The sequence below is a fragment of the Thamnophis sirtalis genome, unplaced genomic scaffold (assembly GCF_051295495.1).
Source record: "Thamnophis sirtalis isolate CommonGarterSnake01/CBP01778 unplaced genomic scaffold, rThaSir2_p1.2 scaffold_1, whole genome shotgun sequence".
Taxonomy (NCBI): Eukaryota; Metazoa; Chordata; class Lepidosauria; order Squamata; family Natricidae; genus Thamnophis; species Thamnophis sirtalis.
The window spans coordinates 39,059,402-39,076,901 of NW_028261381.1; the positions used below are offsets into that span (position 1 = coordinate 39,059,402).

Consider the following 17,500-nt stretch of genomic DNA (forward strand, 5'->3'; position numbering starts at 1 on the left):
TGCGAAATACTTAATATCTTTATAGCAAAGAGTCCAACAAAAGCATAGGCTTCCTAGGTAACTGAATAAAGGATTACAAACAAATAATATCTTACCTTATTTGAGATAATGTTTTTTTTTCCTTTTGTCAGACCATGTTAGAAATTTTTTAAGATGTCACAAGCAAGTCGAAGTGCACTGCATTATAGAGAAGTTTTTTTGTATTTTGTTGCCAGGTTTAAGTTTGACACATATATCCCAAATAGTTTTTAGAAGTTCCTGTTTGTTGAGATAAACTACTAAACAATCGCCTTCTTCCACCATCTTATTCATATGCCAAAACTTTGTATTTAATTTGCATGGTATGATTTGCCAAATTTTTAAAAAATGTACAATGGTAGATGAAAAGTCAAAATTAATCTATTCGCTTTTGTAGTTATAACAATCTGATCTGACTGATAGATAGCTATGTGGGTAATAGGTAATAAAAACATTATACTGATATAACAGTGTTAAGCACAAAGTTCTTCTTTTAAATGGGAACTTTAAAAATAAAAGGGTGGAAGATCTCTCTTTGCCTATTTTTTCCCTGCCTCTAGATAATATTTTAAAAGCAAGATTTTGTTTGTAAGATATATTTTATTTGAATAATTAGTATGTTTAGAACAGGGGTGTCAAACTCAAGACCCAGGGGCCGGATCCGACCCTCAGAGTGCTTAGATCTGCCTGCAGGGCTGCCCTGGAAACAGTAAAGAACTGCCCCGCGTTGTCTCTGCCAGTAAAAATGGAGCATAGGAGGGCCACACACAGCCCTCCCGAGCTCCGTTTTTGCTAGCAGAGGGTTGCAGAAGGCCTTCACAGTCCAAAATGTAGCTCGGGGGCCCGTTTTCGCTGGCAGAGCTGGTCACACCCACCCTGCTGATGCGGCCCTCAATGAAATTGAGTTTGACACCTCTAGTTTAGAAGATTAAGCATTATTTTCCTTCAAGCAGGGAGCTAAGATCCAAACATCGACAAAATTAAGACTTGTTGGGTTCTTGATCATTATTGTATACTCTTCCTAGTATTTCTCTATCTGATTTTATAATGGAAAGTCTTAATAAGAAAATGGAAACTATAATTTGATAAAACTAGAGTTATGGAGACAAATACGGCTTTACAAACCTGGATGTTTTAGCAGAACAATTGAGTTGGCAGGAATGGCTGCAGCCTGGATCCAATTAGCTTTCCTTGATGGTGTGAATTAAGGAAAATTTAGTGGATGATTGTGGGAGAGAGAAAGAAAGGTGACTGGAAAGGGCTGGTCAACACTGATACATTTATCATAGCAGCACAAAAACAGGCACTAAGCACCAGATCCATAGAGGTAGAGGTGTCCGACACTAGACAGGGTTCATGGTGCATACTAGGCGGAGAAGCCTCAGCAACAGTACAATGCATAGTGTCAGAGTGTAAGATGAAGACAGAAACAGCATACACGGAATAGCATAACCAAGTAATTGGCATTGTGTATAGGAACATATGCACAGCATATGAATTAGACCTTTCCAAGTCCAGATGGGAGATTCCACAGAAGACCTGGAAAATAATAAGCCTAAGATCTTGTGGGACTTCCAGATCCAGATGGACAGGCAGATATTGGCCAATCGACTAGACCAGAAGACAACGATAGATGCAGTGGTGCCAAGGGACATCAAGATCAGGAAGAATGAGTATGAGGAGCTAAAGAAGTAACAGTGCCTGAAGGAAGAACTAGAGATGATGTGGAAAGTAAAGGCCAAAATGATCCCAGGGCTGATAGGAGTATTCAGGGCTGTGACTTCTAAGCTAGGAGAATGAATGGAATAGAATAAGAGTTGGGACCTTGGAGGTCTTCTAGTCCAACCCTCTGCTTAGACAGGAAACCCTGTACCATTTCAGACAAATGGTTATCAAACATCTTCTTAAAAACTTCCAATGTTAGAGTTCCAGTGTTCACAACTTCTGGACGCAAATTGTTGCAGTGATTAATTGTTCTAACTGTCAGAAAATTTCTCCTTAGTTCCAGGTTGCTTCTCTCCTTGATTAGTTTCTACCCACTTCTTCTTCTTCTGCTCTCAGGAGCTTTGGAGAATAGCTTGACTCCCTCTTCTTTGTGGCAGCCCCTGAGATATTGGGACACTGTTATCACGTCACCCTTAGCCCTTCTTTTCATTAAACTAGACATACCCAATTTCAGCAACAGTTATTTATATGTTTGAAGCTCCAGTAACTTAATCATCCTTGCTGCTCTTCTCTGCACTCTTTCTAGAATATTTTTTTTTACATTGTGGTGACCAAAACTGGATGCAGTATTCCAGATCCTTCTGTATATTAAGCCTATCTTCTGGAGTGTTGGCTATTCCTGCTAGCTTGGTGTCATTTACAAATTTGATGAGTTCTCCATTTGTTCCCTTGTCCAAATCATTGATGAAGATGTTGAAGAGAATGGCTCCAATAGACTCCAGGAAGAACATCAGAGAAGTCTGTCCAGAAGAGTATAGTGCTGGGATACCTCACAGATACCTGCTAAGATACCTCACAGAACCTCCAACTCCCAAGACTCTGGTAGAGGACCCAAGGCTGAAGATGACACATATCACCCATATGGATGAGAAGGGACTTTTACTTTATTTTAATGTACTTCCTTATTTATAGTGAAAGCTAGAGCTACATCAAAGTTTTCCATAGTAGCTCCCATTGGTACATTGTTTCTCTCATTTAATCTCTGCTCATTCTGCATCTTCTGCAAAGGCACAAACATATATTCTCAGAATATAAAGAATGTATACAGCTTCTATCATATTCCATTTGCATAAGGCTTGGAGGGATTGTCTGTTGCTGCTTTGAAAATGCATTCTTTTAAAAAAAAATCTAAAACCATTGCAATTCTGGCTTTATTTATGTTTTCAAAGAAGAAGTACCATTAATTAAATAAATACCTATTTCTTTTCTTCTGATTCATCCTAATTTTTCTTTCTCATCTTAATCACCTCTATCACATCCTACCTTTTCCACAGCCCTTCAGGCAATCCTTCACCATTTTGCTCATCAGATACAGGGTGGAAGTGGCTACTAATGTGATAAGAAGGGACGTTATTACCTCCAGTGAAAGTTTTAACTTCCTTTTAATTTCAACCACCTGTGTCCTTTGGCAATTATTGCCACCACTTGGCTTTTTCCTTTTCCAGTAATAAATACTTTTTTTTTTTTTTTGCTATTCTACCTTTGTCTAAAAGAGAATGGGGAATCCGAGTACTATATTCACTCTTTTATCATCAAAGATATCATTTTTAGTTCTAATATAGGAAAGAATAAATCATCTGATTTTGATGTCTCAAATTAAATTCCTTTGATATCTCCTTCACTTAATGTGATGCTCTATACTGGCCTTAAATCTTTGTAAAGGATATGAGAAATAGGCATTTTTCTTTCATTGTTTATTGGCTTTTGTTTGCTCATAGTTGAGGAATGGCTCCTACTGTTCCTTCACAGAAAGGTTTTATAATTCAAGGTGTATGTTGTGAAAGGATGCCTTTAAAGCAGTGGCCCCAACCTTATGGGCACCAGGGACCAGTTCCGGGCTGTGGTTTTGTGTGTTGCCTGTAACCCATGGATGGGGTTTCGCTTGTTTTCATGGCCCAGTTTTGCAGACTGGTGCCAGTCCATGAACCATTGGTTGGGGACCCCTACTTTAAAGAACTGGATTGGTTTGGGAGTTTGTGACAAGCATGTTAGAGTAGGGAGACTTTAGATGCAATAGTTGCCTTACACCGGAAGATATTCAGTTTTAATCTTTCAGTTGTCAGGCCCACATGGGAAGATCCAATTAAATTGATTTATTGTTAATTGTGCCTATGCACAGGAATCTTCTCAACTAACAGCACCTATTTGGATTTAGATAAGGATCTACGAAATTCAAGGGAGGTTGGACTTAGTTCACTTGTGACCACGTAGGGATTCTAGGTTGATCCCTCTTTTAATTCCACCTCCAGGTTCTGCCACTCCTTCTCCTACATAAGCTCTGTTATTAATATTACTGATCCTGACTTAGTTTAAGAGTTGTTAAATTATCATTTTGCTGCAGTTGTATATGAACTTTCTTGGACTGCCAATGTTGTTCTGTTTCGGATCAGGTGGCACAACAGTTTATCAGGCTGGATTATAATTCCCATTATAAAATGTGGGGAACCTTTCGTATGGGTAGGAGAGGCTACTGGTATATGTTAGTAGGATAGTAAGTGTTACTACTATTCATTGTGCCTGAAACATCATATTTGAAGTACTGCACCATTTCCTAATCTGTTCTTATTTGAAGAGGATCTTCACAGTGCATTCCTTCACTTCCTCTGACCATGGTAAAAAAAAATATTTCCCTCTTTCTACAGTGCCTTTTCTCATTAATGTAGATATATTCCTGGGAAGAGAAATGATGTTTCTTCTAATTATGGTTACATATAGTTAATTTCCTTTTTAAAAGCTTGGTGTGAAAGACAGTTACTTTTATAAAGCTCAGGAAAAAAAGTGATATAGCTGATGTTCCTGTTGCCGTAGCAACAGATTTATTTATTAGGGTCTGAAATGACATGAGTTAATATACCACATACCTGCTGATCGGCAAACTCTCCTTATTTCAGCTTCAGTTGACAATTAAGTCCTGGACAGCTACAGCCAGGGGTTAATGTTACTCATTAGGAGAACTAGGTCATTACTGGGAAATCAAGGCACTTACAGTAGCATGAATAAAATACAAAATTCAACACCTCCACGAGTGAAGGGTTTTTATGTTAATTAACCTTATTTTCCTTGCATGGAAAAAATATTTCATATGTGCATATGACAGAGGATCAATTAATTGAAAAGTAAGCATTTGCTGCTTCCCCTGCTCTTGGTTGTTTTCATTTCCTTTGGAAGAGTTTCATTATTTTAGGGAAAATTCTTATGTCTATATGATGAGTAAAAGAGGATATTAAAATTAAGAAGGGAATCATCATGGAAATCAGCTTTACCACAAGGGAATGAGAAAATAAAAGCCGTGGAAATGAAAATAAATAAGCTTTGCTAATACCTCACCTAAGGAACAGCATATAAGCTCAGAAGAGCTTGGAGATGTTCAGGGGTATTCTGTCTGTTAAGCAGTTACATACTTATCTGACCTTCAGAAAGTCTAAATTTGAATAGCTAAATATATGTTTGAGATGGTAGCTATCTTGTTCTCAGAAAAGTATTCAGCAAGTTTAGCAATATCATACTTTTTATTGTATATGGTTTTAGGAGATATTACACATACTGTATATGCCATATGTTTTATTTGGTTATTTGGCAAGGATTTCTAACTTACAAGTGGCAAAATGAAACTCTGTTATGTTTACTTTCCAGCATTTTCTGTTCTGGTGCATAATAATTATATTCCTATATTTTTACATTCTTTATTATATCTTTATATCAAAATTTTCTACTCAAGGACTTTAGGTGTTTTCACATCATAGTTTCTGAATATTTCTAGATTCCCTTTACTTTGTACAAGTTAAGGTAGTATACATAATTCTCCCATCTCCTATTTTCCACACAACAACCACCCTGTATGGACTGATCCAAAGTCATCCAGCCAGCTTTCACACCCAAGGAAGGACTAGAGTTCCTGGTCTCCAGGTTTCTTCTAGTCCATACATCTACTACTGTTCTTTTCTGATTTATGCATAAAATATTGATAGGTACAGGTGAGGGACCCATAAAATGGTTCCAGAACTCTAGAAAAAAATATTTACCTCTGTAACAATTCAAAAAATATATCCTAATTATTTTGTTTATCTTCAGATATGAGTTGCTTCCTAAGGGTTTATATTGCAGGATCAATGCTGAATCTGATTATTCTCAGTTTCTTCTTGAATATCATTATGCTCTCTTTCTTTCCATCCATCCATCACATTTTTGCCTGAAAACTATCATATATTTCCTGAAAAGCAAGTAAGGTATGTCTTGAATCACATGAAATACCTATTGTGCTCTTCCTGGCAAAGTAGTTATAAGTGTTCTCTGAAGTATCTCTGTTTGTGTGTGTGTCCCCTTATTTGTACTTCACTCTATTCCTCACTTTCATGTATAGCTATAACACTTAGACTTATATGCCACTCCATAGTGCTTTACAGAGTCAGCATATTGCCCCCAACAATCTGGGCCCTCATTGTACTGATCTCGGAAGGATGGAAGTCTGAGTCAACCTTAAGCCAATCAGGATTAAACTCCTAGCTCTGGGCAGAGTTAGCCTGCAATGCACTGAGCCATTCTGGTATGATTAGTAGTACAAAGCAATATTTTTTTTTTAGTGTTGCAGCAGCTATGATGCCAAAAGTGGGGAAGGTGCATGGTGAAGATCTTCCTTGTGAATATGTCTATTACCAGAAATGTTCTTCTACAATTGACTGGATATGAATACCTGTTCCTGAGGCTAGAATTCAGGAAGAACGGATTCTGCCGATGCACCAACAATTTAGCTGATCAGCAGCATCTCTTCATGCGTTTGAGCTCGAGCACCTCAGTGGACTGCATTTGACCTATCAATGTAGCACTTTAAAACCATTACCAAAATCAAATCAGTAATTAGCAGAGACAACCGATATGATAATAATACTCATAAATCAGAATAAATGTCTAATCTGAAAAAGTATTTCTTTATTATCCTGAGTAAGGTAAGATCTAATATTTTAAAGCCTTATGTTGAGAGGAACACAGACTTGAGACAAGGTATTCTTTCCTTAGATTCTTCTTCGTTAATTTGTATATATTTAGTGTGATCAAATATATATAGTCCTAGAGGAGATCAACCCTGACTGCTCTTTAGAAGGCCAGATCCTGAAGATGAAACTCAAATACTTTGGCCACTAATGAGAAGGAAGGACTCACAGGAGAAGAGCCTAATGCTGGGAATGATTGAGGGAAAAAGAAGAACAGGATGTCAGAGAATGAGATGGCTGGATGGAGTCACCAAAGCAGTAAGCATGAGCTTAAATGACTCCAGAGGATGGTAGAGGACAGGAAGGCCTGTTGAACGTTGTCCATGGGGTCACGATAGGTCAGACACGACTTCGCAACTAACAACAACAACAACAGTGTGATCACAATAATGTGTCTGGCTGTATTTTCTATGTTATGATGCAAATTCTGCTGAACTCAGGAATATTAATGGGGAGATTTTTTTAAAAATCATGTTTAAAGTTTTTTCCTGAATGTCCCAAAGGTGCTTTTTCAAGACACAACTAGAGTATCTTTGTTTTTCTTTTAAAACATTTCACTTTTCAGAACTGAAGAAGCCTCTTGGATGAGAAATGAAACGTCTTCAAGGAAAAACAAAAAAATTGCAGTAACCTGTATGAAAAAGTACTTTTGGGACAACCATGACCTGGATCACTGAGAATCTCCATAGACTTTTTCCTGAGTGGAGTTAAAAAAAATGATACTTTTCTGGTCATCTCTAAACCAATGTAAACTAATTATTTTCCAGCTGCCCTTCCCCAACATCTATATCTTTGTACTGTCTCCATTTTGAGGAAGGCCAAAATAAACTAAAGGACTGCAGAGAATTGAAAATAATCTAGCACTTTTTTTTATGCTGATAAACAGAAAACTGTTGAGAGTGCATCCGTGTAGAAAAGATTTAATCTTATAAAACCATTGACTTCTTTTATCTATGGCTCTGTTACCTGTAGTCTCACACGATTGGTAGATACTGACCTTATTTTCTGCAGTAAGAGTTATCTGTATCTGCATTTTTTGGGTGCACAGTTCTGTTTCAAAGAAAACATAGGGAATATTCTGTAAGTATTTTATTCAGGGAACAAAATGGTAAGTAGGAGTTTAAGTATGCATGAAGTATGTTTTTTTTCCCCCAAGATCTTGTTATCTGTGGTTTCATTAGTTGCAGTTGTTGGGCTGGAACAAAACCCTTGCGTATAACAAAGGCCACCTGTATTCATACTTAACTACATTTGAAACTTACTTGAAAACATACTGCACAGAATTGCAATAACCAAGCTCAATTACTGATTAAACCTTATGTTTTCTATTTTTAGACATCACCAATCCTGGTCTATAAATAGCGACCATTTTTTGCATTGCTTTACTTTTATTGATTTTATTATGATGTCTTTGATTGTTTTAAATCACCCAGAGTCTTTAGGAATAGGACAGCAAAGAAACAAAATTTAATAAATTACGTGTGGGATAATCTGTGGTTAGATTCACAATCTAAGACTGGTGGAAACCTAATAATCCAAAGCCTGACCGAAAGCCTAAGCATTACTAAGGTTGTATCTAAGAATATAGGCAGTTCTAAGCAGGGTGGGTTTTTTGTAATATTAAGGTTGTGAGGTCTGGTAAATTCAATATTTCCAGATATTAAGAGATTCCTTTAGATATTGCACCAAGAGCCCCAGTCATGATTGCTACATGTTCTGATATTGCTGCGATATCATATATTTTTTTCCATAGGCATTCAACCTAAGATTATCCCAAAGGTGTTTTTTTTTCCAAAAAGCAACTGAACTTTCTTGGGTTTTTTTAATGTTTCACTTCTCATCAAGAAGCCTCTTCAGTTCTAACTTGATCTGCAAGTTCCAATATTTCAATTTTTTAAATTGTTTTTCCTCAATCCTAACATTATCCAAAATAGCAACAACAATGAACCAATTTTTCTTCATTTCAGTAACTGTTATATCAGGCATGATATGAACAAGTTGCCTGTCTGTTTGGATCTTAGAATCCCAGAAAATTTGAACCCGCTCATTTTCTAAAAACTTTTCAACTTGATAGTCCCAGTACTTTTTACTGCAATTCAAAGTTTCCAATGAATAAATTCTGACAGCTTAAGCATGATGCTGCTTGAGGTCAGCTTGCAAACTTTTGCTGATAAAATGATCAATTGTTTTGTTCTTTTCACTACAAGGCAGAATTTGCAATTGTTTATTAGAAGCTGAATTTTTGCCTTCATGCAATTAGCTGGCTTGTTCTTGAGCTGCTAAAGTAAAACCTTCAGTTTCTTTCTTTAACAGTCCTGACCTTAATGAAAACTGTGTTGGTTTTTTAAATCTTATTTTCTATCTATATTCTTCAAGCATTAATAGAATAACAGAGTTGGAGGGAACCTTGGAGGTCTTCTAATCCAACCCCCTGCTCAAGCAGGAGATCATGTACCATTTCAGACAAATGGTTATCCAATCTTTTTCTTAAAAACCTCCAGTGATGGAGCACCCACAACCAAGCTGTTTCACTGACTAATTATCCTCACTGTCAGGAAATTTCTCCTTATTTCTAGATTGGTTATTTTCTTGACTAGTTTCCATCAATTGCTTCAGGTGCTTTGGAAAATAGGCTTCCTGACACCCACTCAGAGTTCGCAGCAGATTTTTTTTTGCGCCCTGCTGCCTAAGATTGAACTCTCAATCTCCCAAGTGTGAGACAAGCATCTTCTCCTCTAGTCTCCTGTACCGTTTGTGTGTGTGTGTGTGTGTGTGTGTTGTAAACCTTGGAAGTAAAAACTCTTTGAACATGCATTGGCTTGCATTGGCTTGTTCTTCCAATTAACAAATTGGCTTTCAATTTTTTTCTTTCTTATATTTAGCCTTTATCTTTGTGGTTTACAAGTGCTTTCCTTGATTGACTTCCTTCATCAAAAGTTCTTAGCTTGTCTTAATGTATTCATTCAGACCAAGACATTACAGATAGCCCTTGGCTAAGCACTATGGTTATAAAGTAGGATATCAGGTGATAGCAGCACTTAGAAATAACAATTCTGTCACTCCCAGATTCCTTCATTAACCAAATCCTCCCCCCAATCCGGCAGAGCCATTCTGACCGGACCTTTTTAGCCCCATGCCTTGGTAAAAGTAAGACACTATTTATATATCTAATTTATATAGCTGCCCATCCCATCCTATTTTGAGCTTTAAATTATAGAGTATGCATACTCAGTATATAGTGCAAATGTATTTGCTTCTATTTAGACCATCCACAAATTATACAAGTTGATATTTAACTTTAAGGTATGAAGCAGGAGTGTCTTTCTTTAGCTTTTATTCTTTGGTAATCTGGGGAAGCAAGAAACTATGTAAGAAATGAAAAGCTCAGGCACCATCAGCCATTATCATCATTATTGTTATATCATGATTATGATTATTATCCTTTATTATAATGACTATTATGACTTTTTTGTTTTTGGCACGTACACTAGGAGCTTATGTACCAGACACAAATTCCTTGTGTGTCTCATCACACTTGGCCAATAAAGGTCTGTTCTATTTTATTCATTTTCAGCCACTATTAGTGTGGTGTTAGATTTTCTAAATGTTGTCTTGTTTTAATCGTAAGCGCATACCTGAAAGTGACGTTTGGCTGCTATATTTTCTGATCCTTGGGAAAAAAGTGAGTTTCTCTCTCATTGTACATTCATAAATCAGTATTAAAATGTCCATTTTCACCTTCTCTCTCCATTCTGAGTCCCCTGTATAACTGAAATAAGAGAAAGCTCCCTTGTTAAATGTTTTAAGAAGATTAAGATTGACCTTTTTAATATTGCTTTTAGCTTAGCTTATTTATAACTCTTTAACACGCTCTGTGCCTTCAGAGAGTTGCACATGTGTCAGTTGTGTATAAAATTATTTTGTATCATGATATATCTTAGCAGATATACAGTGGAAAATGTGAATTGGGAGATTGTTATTAACCCATGACCACTAAAAGACAGTAGTTTTATATATGCTTACTTCCAGTTTATGTCTAAAATGCACAGGGCTTACTTGAAAATAGGCATGGCTAGGATTGGACTTTAAATGTCCAAATCTGGATTGCATAATTTATTTTCTATCTGCTTTTTTTTAAAATAAACACTTTATCATCCATATAAGTTAAAAATTACTCTAACTTTCAATCATGAAATTACTTTTTAAATGTTAGAACAGGGGTCTCCAAACTTGGCAACTTTAAAACTTGTGGACCTCATTTCATTACTTTTAATTTCTTTGGCATGCATTTTTATACCTTTTCTGTATTCTCCATAATATTATGTATTTACTACGATGTTATACAAAGTCTGAAATGTATTCTTAGCTGGACAATGAACAACAGAAAAAATGTCCATTTTGCTCTGGTTTAATACTTGCCATTACTCCTAAAAGCACTTTGACATTGAAAGATAGGCTGCTTGATTCTCTGACTTATAGACATCAACGGTTCCAATCCAGTTTGCATCTGGATTTATGGTTTTAATTTGGGACAAGCATTTCCAGAGGAGACTCCAAAACTACTTATTTGGAATGATTCTGAACCTGTTATGGAAATACATAAAAGGTTTAGTGAATTGCCTTCCACTCTAAACCAAAAAGATGTCTGCCATCTGTTAGAGTATTCTGTTCCTTGGAGCTTCAGGCACAAGATACCAACCTTTAACAGCTGTCCAGGCACTGTCCATTTTCAAGGTTGGTTTACTGCTATATGAAATATGGTAAGATTTTTAACCAATTTTTATAATGCAATTATTTTATAATTGTCTTATTTATGTTGTGGGCCATCTCAAGGTTTGGATGAAGACAACATATGAATTATGGATATGAAAATAAAGTAAGTAAACAATTCAAAACTCAAGGTGTGTTCTGTTTCATTTCAAGGGAACATGATAAAGATCCTGAAAGCTTCTTTAAAGTGCTGATGAAATTGAAAAAGATGGAACTGAATTTTCATGTCTCTGTCCTTGGAGAAGCCTTCACTGATGTTCCAGGTATTTTGGGGCTTGGTTTGTGAGATTATCTAGCCAGCCAGCCGTCCGTCCGTCCTTCCTTCCTTCCTTCCTTCCTTCCTTCCTTCCTTCCTTCCTTCCTTCCTTCTTTCTTTCTTTCTTTCTTTCTTTCTTTCCATAGGTATTTTTATATATTTTTGCATTTACAAATATTACAATTCGCTAATTTTCTTTCAATCAAAATGAGCAGTTGGCATAAGATATGAACAAAAAAAACCATAATTATGAACTATAGTTTTAACTAAAAATTTAAGACTGCTGTATTGTCAATCTCAATTTGGAAAGAAGGCCCACTGAACTCAATGTGATTTAACTCCTGACTGTTTGCCTAATTGAATATTTCAATCTTTTATTTTAAAAATGAGTTCCACATTTGTGATGGGATTTTATATGTTTAGACTTTAGACCAATACACAATCATTCAGAACAGAAGAAGAGAATAAATCCTGTTTTAAAGTAGGACATGCTTCAATAAAAAAACAATATAAACAAATAAATTTTAGGGAAGAGAAGTGTAAAAGAATGAATACACACAGGCAGATAGTAAGACATGCAACAATTACAGAGAAAATGCAAATGTGCATCACAAGTCTTTTAAACATTGCAGTATGTTACCATTAAGAACAATATAACTCTCATTACAAATTATTAGAAAACAGTAAACTGACAGGAAAAATTCCTATACAACCAAATTGCAACAAGTAAAAGTAGACAGAGTTTGATTTTTACTATTATTGTTTGACAGATTTCAGCTGCATCTAAACTTCCTCCAGCCCACCTTTTTAAATACAACTCATTTTAGGTTTCTGTCCATATAGTAGTGATGTAAAAATGAAAGAAAGCTTATATCTACTTATCACAGTATAGATCAGTGAAGAAGAATAACTCTTGTAAATTTAAATGAAATGTGAAGGTGGTCAAATGTAATTGTTCAAAACACCCACCCACCCACCCACACACCCACAGACAATTAGACAAGTAGAAACAAGAATAATTAAACCAGGAGGAAACAGAGAATGATATTTGAAAATAAAATAGTGAAGTCAGCATGCCACCAATAAAAAACAAAAATAAATAAAATTAAGGGCCTTATGAAAAGAAGAAATAACTCAGATACTGTACAAAGCTCAGATCTGAGGAACCAAATAAAGCCTCAAGACTAGTTTGAAAGTATAAAATGGGACAGGTTAATGGTAAAGAAAGATCTGTTCAAGTTGTGATCTAAAATGGCAAAAATCTTAACAATTAGTACCAAATGCTTTAATATTTTTTTTAATTTAAAAAGTTTAAAATTATTACTCAGAGTTGAAACTGAAACAGAAATACTGTGATCTATAATAAATCTTAATAGCTGGCCTGTTTGAGAAGGAATTTTTCAATTTATTTCTTTTTTTTCCTGTTAACCAGTGCACAGCATTCAGATCTAGGATAAAAGGATTTTGGCATACACTAACAAGCAAATTCAGGTATGCCAAAAAAAATTAAGCGTGTGAATTTAATTAAATGATGCCTACCAATCCTATTAGATCTGGCAGGAGAGGTGTGTGCCAGGTCCCATCTGCAAGAGAATGTCATCTGTCAGGACCCAGGAGGACAATCCCTTCTACCATGGCACCTGCCCTCTGGAACATCATCCCCTCAAAAATTAGATTTGCCCTAATTCTGCCCTGTGAAAAGAAGGCACTAAAAACCTGGCTTTGCTATTAATCCTGAGACCATGATAGCATGAGTAAGCCTGTGACATAGCTTCTTTTGAGAGGTTATGGGTCTTCTCAACTGTCCTTTTGATGTCATTGCTCTTATTTTTTCAGTGTAATTGTTTTTATTTTATTTAGCATTTATTTTATTTATTTATTTTACTTTAAAACCCTGGTGGCTCAGTGTTGCAGTATTGCAAGCTAGCTCTCCCCACAGCCAGGAGTTCAATCCTGACGGGACTCAAGGTTGACTCAGCCTTCCATCCTTCCAAGCTGGGTAAAATGAGGACCCAGATTGTTGGGGGCAATAGGCTGACTCTGTAAACTGCTTAGAGAGTGTGCTGTAAAGTCCCATGGAGCGATATATGAGTCTAAGTGCTATTGCTATTTTATATTATTTATTTTATTTTTATTATGTAATCTTATTTTTGTAATTGTGAGTGGTCCAGTGTCAAAAGATGGGTAGCCTCTACATTTGCTTAATACAGAATTTCTGTGTTTACGGCACAGAAAAAAATAAATTCCATGTGATTTTTTTGGACATCAGACACCTTTCACAGATCAAAGAAGTGGTTTTGGGAGTGGGGTGGGAGAGACATCTAATTGTTTCAGTTCTTATAATCCCAGTATTGGAATTTTATCCTTTTTTATATTAGCAGGATTTTTTTCTTGTTTTTTGTTAACAAAGTTTTTCTTTGTGGATGTATTACCCACAGACGGTCAAAATACTAAACACTCCAGAGAAAGATTTTGTTTGTATAAGCTGTCTTTTTCAAGGGAATAAAAACTAGATTCAAGTATTGCTGAGATAAAGATAATAAAGTTTTGATTCAACAAGTCAAGGTCACTTCTTCTCAGAAAGTCTGTTTCAGCTTTTAGGCCATGAGTAAGTGTCTGCCATGTTTACACTATCATAAAATTAGTTCAGTTTAATGTTCTAACCATTTGTTTATTGCACCAAGGGACATATATTAATGTAGTGAAAAGGCACTTTTGTAGCTGGGAAGGTGCTTATGAGATTGAATACTATATTTACATGAGTTTGATGAGAAGACTCTTAACGAATTTCAGATAGCACAATCCTTCATTCCAGCCCTCTGCAAATGTAGACACCAGATTACAGTTAGGCTGAACATATTCTGATAACCATCTGATTCAGAGGTGGGTTTCAGCTGGTGTTACTGCCAGTTTGCTCCTGGGCATGCTTTGTGCGCGTGCATGCATAGTTCAATGGAAATTGTTCTGCACATGCGCAGAACTAAAAAAAAAAGATGGCGGCAGCGATCAGGGAACCTGTTTGGGGGCATGGCCAGTGTGTTGCTGCCGGTTCTGCGACCCAGGCCAGCATACAACTACCAGTTCGGCTGAACGTATATCATTCGGCATGTCTATATCTTTTCAACAGAATACATATTGGTTCATAAAGCATTTGAAAAAAGTATAGCTCACAGGTGGACCATATGTTTTATGTAGAAAAGCTCCCTGATACATCTGTTTTTAGCTCCAGTAGGGTTGAGAAAATATCCTTGGAAATCCTAGAAAATTATGAGTAGACTACACTGCACTAGGGTAGACTTACTGAACCAAACCTACAGCTATGTTGAATTTGCAATGGCCAGTCCTCCCTGCCATACTTTCATTTTCTATTTGTGTAATAACATTCTATTCACCTGACACACTCTGTTCAAAATGTCGTAAATTTGAACCATAAAACAGCTTAGTTTAGAAAAATCACCTGAAATTTAACTTTTGAGAACACAAATATATGACCGCTGTGGTTTGATGATGGTGGTCAGGGTTTGATTAAAATAGTGGTTTAACCCTATTTGTTTAAGAGAAAATGTAGATTGTAGAAGTTAGCCAAGGTAGTGGGTTTGCTTACAAAAGGTATTTATTAAGCAGATTATACTATTTTTTCTAGTTTTTTCCTTTCCTTTTTCTCGATTGTTGTAAGCTTTAAAACGAATCTAGTTCTCTATGATACAATGAGACAGATATGACACCATAGTGGATATCAAACACTGCCTGTCAACAAAACAAACAAAAAAAAACTGATTCTACAATGAGATTGTTTAGACTCAAAGGAGAGAAAAAGTAGATCTTGTCCAAAAAATTAGAAATAATCTAGCAGAAAAAGACAATATGAATAAGTATCAAACAAAAGCAATAGGGATGGGAGATGTCTTTCCCTTTAATTTCCTCCTGGGTCGGAAGAGGAACCATAATCAAAAAATTATAGCATCTTATCATTTGGATATGTGTTTTTGTGTGTATCCCCTAAAATACATAGTTGGATTGTAGAAAACAAACTTTGCATTCAGAGCTTGGTTTAGTCCCTTGATCTTCAAGTAGATCTGGAAAAACCACTTGCAGAATTCATAGCAAGTAATTATCAACACTACTGAATACATTGATTATTAGTCTTATTTGCTATAAAGCAGGGTGTTTGTGAAGTCAGGCAGTATGTAAATATAATAAACAAAATAAACAAAGGCTGCTCCCTGTGTTCCTTTGTATCCATGTACTTTCAGAGAACAAACTTCATTTCTGACTGCAGATACAATTATCCGTGTAAGATTTCACATTAACTCCTCCCTAGTGATGGGTTTTTTTCTTTTTTTAAAAGGAATTTTACAATAAGAGAAGCAAAGAAAAATTGAAACTTTCAAAAATTGCCAGTCTTGCACCTTTTGGGGGGCGGGGGGTGGGGAGAATGGCATTTTCCTTATTTGTTTTATTTGATCTAAACCCCAGCCTTCTACTCTGGTGAATATGCAACTAATTAGAAGCTAAATCAGAGTATTAAAAGTGAAAGGCATAAATTCAATGTAATGTTAAAATCAATTAACAGTTAAGAACCTGGTGAAAGAGATCCTTTTTTACAGTTTTTAACAGGGGCCAAACACAGTTCCCAAGGGACGACATTTTATAGCATTTAATAGGCAAGTCAAAAAAGACTTCTATAAATCAGATGCAACAAAAACAGCTCATTAAAATAATGAGTTTTAAAATACTTTTCATTGTTGGGCATAGATAAAGTGTTATTGCCAATACTTTTTTTTAAGTACAAAAAACTGCTAGTAGTGATCTATTTGATGGAAAATATGAGGTAGATTTTCATAAACCCATAATGGTAGAGAATGAAGGTCTGTAATCTGGATTTCTCTGACTTGTGAGCCAATGTCATTGTTCTGTTCCTTTAGAGAATTTCAGGCCTCAGAGAAATAATAGCTATCATTATTGATTTCCTAGATGCCAACCCCACGTCCCCTCAGTTTAGTAAGATAAATTGTGCAAAGGTGTTTGTTAGTTGTACTTCATCTCCTTCAGTCAAGTTCAGGCAGGGTGTAACAACTCCCAACTGTGTAGCAAAACCGATTAGTGTCTAGTCTAGTGTTATACAAGAAAATGAGATGAATTTTGAATGTCAGTTGAATATGATAAAGTTGGGATGAGAATCCCCTGGTCTTATTAAATGTTGTTGAAGTATAACTTCCTTCAGACCAGACCATCCTAGTCAATGCGTTTGCACTCCAACAAACATGATTGGATAGAGCTTATTTTTACAGTCAGAAAGATATCGAGCTAACTCTTACAATGCTAAGGTACTTCTGAACGTAACTAAAGAGAATTCACACATTACTAGTCTTTTTCATTAGTTTTTATGAAATAGAGGGAAGTGGCAAAGAATATTTGAATATCCAAGGGAGACAGAATTTCAGGTCTCCTTCCACTACCTCTCAAGGTCATTGTGTGATATTTTTCTTCTATCTTGGAAGCTAGTCCTAGTTTCACTGGCTTTTTGGTTGAAGGCCCAGAGTTTTTATGTATTACTGACAGATTTCTAAATTCCCTCATTCCACTTAAGAATTGGAATTTCTCCGTACCGCATCTCCTCGTTGTAACATTTCAGGTAGTTAAGCTCTCTGCTGAAAAGTGGGAATAAGTAAAAGGCTTACATTAGCCGCCTAAAGCCTTACATGTGGTAGTAGAGAGAGGAAGGTCATCTGTAAAAATGAAT

General features: G+C 36.0%; 1 protein-coding gene across 6 annotated transcripts in view; it reads left to right on the forward strand.

The window, feature by feature from the left end:
- QTMAN (queuosine-tRNA mannosyltransferase) overlaps positions 1-17,500 on the forward strand; it is a 245,334-nt gene that overhangs the window by 207,159 nt on the left and 20,675 nt on the right. For all 6 annotated transcript variants that reach the window (XM_087710877.1, XM_087710860.1, XM_087710840.1 and 3 more), the window contains one exon: positions 11,655-11,764. In XM_087710877.1, the coding sequence (XP_087567003.1) occupies positions 11,655-11,764 (110 nt within the window). The remainder of the gene's footprint in view (positions 1-11,654; positions 11,765-17,500) is intronic.